The 8,574-nt window shown below is 47.7% G+C and overlaps 1 protein-coding gene across 1 annotated transcript; it reads left to right on the top strand.

The window, feature by feature from the left end:
* The first annotated feature begins 2,408 nt into the window (after positions 1-2,408).
* Positions 2,409-3,323, top strand: LOC129861457 (uncharacterized). Its single transcript, XM_055932829.1, has one exon. It carries the CDS (start codon positions 2,409-2,411, stop codon positions 3,321-3,323), a length of 915 nt encoding a protein of 304 aa, XP_055788804.1.
* Positions 3,324-8,574: the final 5,251 nt, after the last annotated feature.

The raw sequence follows: 8,574 nt of genomic DNA, 5'->3' as shown, positions 1-8,574 counted from the left end.
GTCCCGACGTATGGTCCTAGGGCTCAGGTCCTCCGAGAGAAAGAGAGAAGGAGAAAATTAGAGAAAGCCAAGATTTTCAAAATGTTCATAAATGACAAGCATGGTCAAATAATAAATCAGGAATAAATCTCAGTTGGCTTTTCATAGCCGATCATTAAGAGTTGAAAACAGCAGGTCTGGGACAGGTAGGGGTTCCATAACCACAGGCAGAAGAGTTGAAACTGGAATAGCAGCAAGGCCAGGCGGACTGGGGGCAGCAAGGAGTCACCACGGCCGGTAGTCCCGACGTATGGTCCTAGGGCTCAGGTCCTCCGAGAGAAAGAGAGAAGGAGAAAATTAGAGAGAGCCAAGATTTTCAAAATGTTCATAAATGACAAGCATGGTCAAATAATAATCAGGAATAAATCTCAGTTGGCTTTTCATAGCCGATCATTAAGAGTTGAAAAAAGCAGGTCTGGGACAGGTAGGGGTTTCGTAACCGCAGGCAGAAACAGTTGAAACTGGAATAGCAGCAAGGCCGGGCGGACTGGGGACAGCAAGGTGTCAGCATGCCCGGTAGTCCTGGCGTATGGTCCTAGGGCTCAGGTTCTCAGAGAGAAAGAGAGAACGAGAGAATTAGAGAGAGCATACTTAAATTCACACAGGACACTGGATAAGACAGGAGAAGTATTCCAGGTATAACCAACTGACCCTAGCCCCCCGACACATAAACTACTGCAGCATAAATACTGGAGGCTGAGACAGGAGCGGTCAGGAGACACTGTGGCCCCATCCGAAGAAACCCCCGGACAGGGCCAAACAGGAAGGATATAACCCCACCCACTCTGCCAAAGCACAGCCCCCACACCACTAGAGGGATATCCTCAACCACCAACTTACAATCCTGAGACAAGGCCGAGTATAGCCCACAAAGGTCTCCACCACAGCACAACCAAGGGGGGGCGCCAACCCAGACAGGAAGTTCACGTCAGTAACTCAACCCACTCAAGTGACGCACCCCTCCTAGGGACGGCATGAAAGAGCACCAGCAAGCCAGTGACTCAGCCCCAGTAACAGGGTTAGAGGCAGAGAATCCCAGTGGAGAGAGGGGAAACCGGCCCTGGAGAGACAGCAAGGGCGGTTCGTTGCTCCAGAGCCTTTCCGTTCACCCTCACACTCCTTCACACACGCCTTTCCGTTCACCTTCACACTTCCGTACATGTACATACTACCTCAATAAACCTGACTAACCAGTGTCTGTATGTAGTCTTGTTACTTTTATAGCCTCGCTACTGTATATAGACTGTCTTTTTACTGTTGTTTTACTTCTTTACCTACCTAATACTTTTTTTGCACTATTGGTTAGAGCCTGTAAGTAAGCATGTAAGGTCTACCTGTTGTATTCGGCGCACGTGACAAATAAACTTTGATTTGATTTGGAACTGACCCTGTATGTAGTATGCTTGCTTACTTTATCGTGTTTCCTCAACCAGAGGACTCTACACCCTGTCTGTCAGTTTCTGTTGGTGACTTCCGTACCTCTCTGCAGTGTACACATGGCCAGCACCTGTTTGACCCTCTCCTCCCCCTGGTCTTCCCTCTTTATTACCTAGCCTATTGAACCCTCATTGCCATCAGCCTCCCCATTTCCACTGGGCCGCTGCTCTCTGTCAACCCCACCCCCCACTCCACCCTTCCTTCTGACCCCTAGGACCCCACCCCTCACCCTTTAACTGCTCCCCCAGCCAATCACAATTCAGCATTCTGCCCCACTTCATCCTCCTCCTCTCATTTCTTTATTGGGTTGTGCTTTCTCCATTACCTCCATTCCCTCAGTCATTACTCCTAAATTGCATCCATGTACTGAGAGTTGAACCCTGTAGAGAGCTCCCTATACTGAGGTTAATATCCACCTAGACAGCCTCTCCTCTATACGGAGCTCTCCTCATATATGGGCTGGAAGAAGACATGGAGGGGGAACACGCTCACAACAGATGCTTTGTAGAGTACATTCATTTACATGAGAGGGGAAACAACTATAAAAAACACTATACGAAACATAAAAAATATCTTGAAGAAGTTGACTTATGGCTGTGTAGTGTGTTTGTGCTGTTCTTTGTCTTGTTAGCGGGCTCTGTTGCTAGTTCCTAGCGTGCAACTCCTAACAGTCCAGGAGAACAATGAAAAAGCACCCAGAATGTATGAGTCATTGTGAGTGTAAAGTCTTAATCAGGAGGATTAGGTTTCAGTGCTGAATCACACTATTCTATTCTACGTCTGTGTTATTGTTTAGGAGCCAGAGCCAACACTTTCTCTCCCGCCTCTGTCTCCTAGACAATTCTATCAACAGATATTGTCTTCACTCAATCTCTCAAGTGCACACAGCTTTCTTGAGTGTTTGTGTGAGTGTGTGATTGTGAAGCCAAATCATGGTTCCAAACTGCAACCCCCAGGCCAGTCCAGAACCCATCCCGACAGGCCAGTCCAGAACCCCCTATCCCGACAAGCCAGTCCAGAACCCATCCCGACAGGCCAGTCCAGAACCCCCTATCCCGACAAGCCAGTCCAGTACCCCCTATCCCGACAAGCCAGTCCAGAACCCCCTATCCCGACAAGCCAGTCCAGAACCCCCTATCCCGACAAGCCAGTCCAGAACCCCCTATCCCGACAAGCCAGTCCAGAACCCCCTATCCCGACAAGCCAGTCCAGAACCCCCTATCCCGACAAGCCAGTCCAGAACCCCCTATCCCGACAGGACAGTCCAGAACCCCCTATCCCGACAGTCCAGAACCCCTTATCCCGACAAGCCAGTCCAGAAAGCCCTATCCCGACAAGCCAGTCCAGAAAGCCCTATCCCGACAAGCCAGTCCAGAACCCCCTATCCCGACAGGACAGTCCAGAACCCCCTATCCCGACACGACAGTCCAGAACCCCCTATCCCGACAGTCCAGAACCCCCTATCACGACAGTCCAGAACCCCCTATCCCGACAGGACAGAACCCCCTATCCCGACAGGACAGAACCCCCTATCCCGACAGGACAGGACAGAACCCCCTATCCCGACAGGACAGGACAGAACCCCCTATCCCGACAGGACAGGACAGAACCCCCTATCCCGACAGGACAGGACAGAACCCCCTATCCCGACAGGACAGAACAGAACCCCCTATCCCGACAGGACAGGACAGAACCCCCTATCCCGACAGGACAGGACAGAACCCCCTATCCCGACAGGACAGTCCAGAACCCCCTATCCCGACAGGACAGTCCAGACTACAACACACCCGAGGAGAGGGATAGAAAGAGACGAAGACAACAAAGAGGAAAAGGAAGAAAGTGGATAAGGGGATGAGTGAGAGTGATAAGAGGAAAGAGGGTGTGTAGTGAGTCAGGTGCTGAGCTATGGTCTGTTATTCCTGTGTGGGGTCCTGTCTGATGGTCTGTTATTCCTGTGAGGGGGCCTGTGTGATGGACTGTTATTCTTGTGAGGGAGGCCTGTGTGATGGTCTGTTCTTCCTGTGAGGGAAGCCTGTGTGATGGTCTGTTTTTCCTGTGAGGGAGGCCTGTGTGATGGTCTGTTTTTCCTGTGAGGGGCCTGTGTGATGGTCTGTTCTTCCTGTGAGGGGGCCTGTGTGATGGTCTGTTCTTCCTGTGAGGGGGCCTGTGTGATGGTCTGTTCTTCCTGTGAGGGGGGGGGGTCTGTGTTTTAGAGGGACACCAAATAGAGATTATACCGTAGAGAGCTTTCATCTCTCTAACACTCCTCCTCATCTGTCCCTTGTTTCCTTCTTATTCCCCTGTTTCCCATAAAGCCCCCACCCCCCTCCCTCTCTCCATCCTCCTGCAGCCACGCTTCTGTCCCTTTAATTGTTTTTATTGTAACAGTTAAACCTAAGCAGGAAGCACATTTAATAACAGGGAAAGTACATTTTGACTGTCAGGGACTCCAGCTAAAGATGGAATTTGGCATTAGGTTCAAAGTGCACAGACTGGTTACTGAGCAACGGTCTCCAGGGGTCTTCCCCCACCGGGCTCTTCAAACGAGGCCTGTGATGTGATCAGTGCCTCTTTCAAATCAGGGCTGATCTGATTCAGCCACTAATGTCCTGAGCACACTTACAGTAACTGAATGACTGGAGGCTTGATTCAACATCTAATGAAGCTCGTCTGCACAGAAGAGGTCCTATCAGATTTCACATGGACTAATATTGGTAATGTGTGTAAAATCATTAAGGAAACCTCCCTTCTGGGTTTTATTTCATTCACAGGGCCATTCATCAATGAATACATCAACATCATGGAATGTTGTCCATTCAAGTCCTTTTTGTAATGGTGACACTACTAAGCTTGTTTTGGCCTACACACTGGATGTCAACTCTATAGTGATGAAGACAACATGAATCATTATTCATTTATCTTACTGTGTACTCTGATTACAGCTACAGTACACACAGTCATGGGATATTTAGAAATACAGATGGAGAACAGCTTTGTCTAAACCTGCACACAGTCACAACATTTCTGGATGTTACAGAGGTTTGATAATCATTTTATATAATAATATATGCCATTTAGCAGATGCTTTTATCATACATTTTACATATGTGTAACATATGGTCACATAAAAATGTGTGTGTGTAACACTGGTTAATGTGTAACAATGGTTAATGCTCTCCATGCTAACAAGGAGAAGACAACTTGGATAGCAGTGGAGTCAAAGGTTACAACTCCCCTACAATACCTTAAGCCTGATCCTCGGGCCTGTCGCCCCTCACACACGGCTGGCAGATCAGAGACAGAGCTCCCATCCAAACACACGGCTGGCAGATCAGAGACAGAGCTCCCATCCAAACACACGGCTGACAGATCAGAGACAGAGCTCCCATCCAAACACACGGCTGGCAGATCAGAGACAGAGCTCCCATCCAAACACACGGCTGGCAGATCAGAGACAGAGCTCCCATCCAAACACACGGCTGGCAGATCAGAGACAGAGCTCCCATCCAAACACACGGCTGGCAGATCAGAGACAGAGCTCCCATCCAAACACGCGGCTGACAGATCAGAGACAGAGCTCCCATCCAAACACACGGCTGACAGATCAGAGACAGAGCTCCCATCCAAACACACGGCTGACAGATCAGAGACAGAGCTCACATCCAAACACACGGCTGGCAGATCAGAGACAGAGCTCCCATCCAAACACACGGCTGACAGATCAGAGACAGAGCTCCCATCCAAACACACGGCTGACAGATCAGTGACAGAGCTCACATCCAAACACGCGGCTGGCAGATCAGAGACAGAGCTCCCATCCAAACACACGGCTGGCAGATCAGAGACAGAGCTCCCATCCAAACACACGGCTGACAGATCAGAGACAGAGCTCCCATCCAAACACACAGCTGGCAGAACAAGCACTCACACACACTCATCTTCAGGTGGGGAATAACCACTCATCATGGGTAAGCCTGCCTGTCTTCACCATAGAGCCCCATGTACACAATGATACGCATACACACACACAACCACACAAACATCAATAGAGACCCACCCTATCTGACCCATGCAGAATAATATGATGTACTCTCATTCCAATGTCTGCCCATCTCTTTACTCATCACTGTAAACCAAGTGAAATCTACAGTCAACCCTGGGTCTGAGTCATCACAGCAGTATCCTGCCTCTCTGCTTGGCTCTGTGACAGAGGATGACATTCATACAGGTCCTTCATCAGTCCGTCCACTATAGCAGCCCTGAAGCACACGGGCCAATTACCTTCTGTTCCCGATACAGTATGGAGGATTACGGAACCACGTAATTACAATTTAGCAGCTGTCAAGCCTGATGTATGTTTCTTTTCCTCCATCTGGACTGCAGTGGAAGAGGCTGCTTCTGAGAGTCCCCCCCCCCCACACACACACACACACACGTATGTTGGCCATGCTACTCTACATACTGTAAGGAACAGGGAAAAGTTGGCCATCAGAGAATAGTAGTGAGTGAGTGAATGCAGCTGCATTGCTTCATTTTAAAAGCTACACACACAACCCATGTGCCTAAGTGTGAATTTAGGAAGTTACAAAGAGCCTAAAAAATCTGTTGTTTAAGGAGACTGAAGAGGCAAGTTTGCCGAATAAAGCAAAGGGCAACGGATCTTGTTATTCTGAGAGCTCTTCAATCAATATTGTCTTCACTGAGTAAGACATTTTATCCCTGAGAGCCACAGGACAGCTTGTGGGAGGGGAGGTAATGTGAAATGCACTGTAAGGGACTTTGAAGACCACTTTGGTTGTGAATATCGATCTAACGTAATTAAGTCTTTGCTTATAGACCAAGAAAAAGATGATGCATGTAAGACGTTTAAGCACTCCAAATGTACCTGACTAAAAGCTTCAGGTCAGTACTGCTGTTTACTGCTGTTCAGCAGAGGTGTGTTGGTGAGGTGTGTGTCTCCTGTGACTTGGTGAGACAGTTTGTCCTTCCTCAGTAGCGGTTCAGGAGCACACACACACACACACACACACAGGTGTGGCCTCAACACTTTACTGCAAGGACAAGACACTCATCACAGATGTCAGGGCATAGAGGAGACAACTCTCAGGCAGCTCTTGAAGAGCCCTCTCTAAACACAGCGCTCACCTCTACTGACAGACAAACCAGGGACGAGCTCAATTAGCAACATGTCAGCATGAGATAGATGGGAGGGAAAGAGGGAGAAAGAGTGAACAAAGCTAGAAATGTGTATGCACACTATATGCTAAATGACTTCCATGAAAGATAAAAGAACACAGATTACATTTACATTTTCCTTTTGTACAGCAGCATTATAAGCACAATCTAATGTTGTGTCTCCCCCTGCTCACCTGGGAAGGAGGTTCTGTGGAAGTAAGGCTCTCACAGACAGAAAACATTACAGGGATAAACTTGTCTTGTCTTGGCTGTGAAGCTCTGGCAGTCTGACAACACACAAAACGGAATTTCACATGTTGCGTTTGAACACCACCACTGAATGGTAACTCTCAACCCTCCAGGTTCTCTTTCATGGTCAAAGGCCTAGGACTAGGAGAGGCATGCAAGTGTCTGTGCATGGGGGCTGGGTGGGCAATGATGAAAACAGTGAATGAAAGATGGAGAGAAGGGTGGAGGGAAACAGACATGGTATTGAAAGGAGTTGATGAGGACAAAGTAGCAACCAGCAGAGTATCAGAGTACAATGTGTATGTGACAAATAAAATTTGATTTGATTTGAACTGATTGCTCAGTGTGTCAACACACAAACACACACACAGACTTGTGAAGACTGCTGCTGTTTGAATATTAAAGAGAAAGCATGGCAGGCCTCTTTAGAAAGAAGATGCTTTAGAAAGAAAAAAAGTCAATTTAACAATTAGCAGCTTGAAAATGCAGGCCTGGGGACCAAGCTTATCACAACCCTGGAGACCTGCTATACACAAATGAGCCCTTTTTGTCTTCCTCTCCTCCCTTCTTTTCTCCTTTCTCTCCTCTATTTCTGGTGGCGCTTGCTAATTGAGAACACATTCAGAGCTTCTTGCTATTTTCTACTCTCCACAGATTTATTTTCATTAGGAGTTCCTTGTCGGGACATTAAGTGTATTGCCGGGTGTTTGTGAGAGTTTTCTGAATGGAGGGAATGAGGGGAACAGTGGGGTGATGATGGCTGATTTGTAATAGAGGCCTCTGAATCGTTCCTCCACTGAACCCCCCTGTTGCCGCTCCCCATACGGCACTCTCCCCTTGGCAGCAGTCCTCAACTCTCCCCCTCTCTCTGGTGGGGCCCAGCCATCCTGTGTGGTTCTGGTTTAACCTCTCTTGGGTAGGGGGCAGTATTTTCACATCCGGATGAACAGCGTGCCCAGAGTAAACTGCCTGCTACTCAGGCCCAGATCCTAGGATATGCATAGTATTAGTAGATTTTGATAGAAACCACTCTGAAGTTTCTAAAACGGTTTGAATGATGTCTGTGAGTATAACAGAACTCATATGGCAGGCAAAAACCTGAGAAAAAATCCAACCAGGAAGTGAGAAATCTGAGGTTTGTAGGTTTCAACTCTTTTCTTATCCAAGATACAGTGGAAATGGGGTCATGTTGCACTTCCTAAGGCTTCCACTAGATGTCAACAGTCTTTAGAACCTTGTTTGATGCTTCTAATGTGAAGTGGGGGCGAATGAGAAAGGATTGAGTACGGGTCTGCCATGAGCTGACCATGCGCTGACCATGCGCGTTCATGTGCGAGTTAGCTTGAGTTCCATTGCATTTCTGAAGACAAAGGAATTCTCCGGTTGGAACATAATTGAAGATTTATGTTAAAAACATTCTAAAGATTGATTCTATACTTCGTTTGACATGTTTCTACGGACTGTAATACAACTTTTCGTCTGAACTTTCGCATGGACTTGCCTGCGCGTCGTGCGTTAAGATTGTGTACTGAACGCGTGAACAACAAAGAGGAATTTGGACATAAATGATGGACATTATCGAACAAAACAAACATTTATTGTGGAACTGGGATTCCTGGGAGTGCATTCTGATGAAGATCATCAAAGGTAAGTGAATATTTATAATGCTATTTC

Source organism: Salvelinus fontinalis, chromosome 8 (assembly GCF_029448725.1).
Source record: "Salvelinus fontinalis isolate EN_2023a chromosome 8, ASM2944872v1, whole genome shotgun sequence".
Taxonomy (NCBI): domain Eukaryota; kingdom Metazoa; phylum Chordata; class Actinopteri; order Salmoniformes; family Salmonidae; genus Salvelinus; species Salvelinus fontinalis.
Note: the sequence above shows the minus strand (reverse complement) of the source record. Positions and strands in the feature narration are given on the sequence as shown.

Coding starts and splice junctions, on each gene's coding strand:
- LOC129861457 (XM_055932829.1), top strand. CDS start 2,409: ATGGTTCCAAACTGCAACCCCCAGGCCAGTCCAGAACCCATCCCGACA.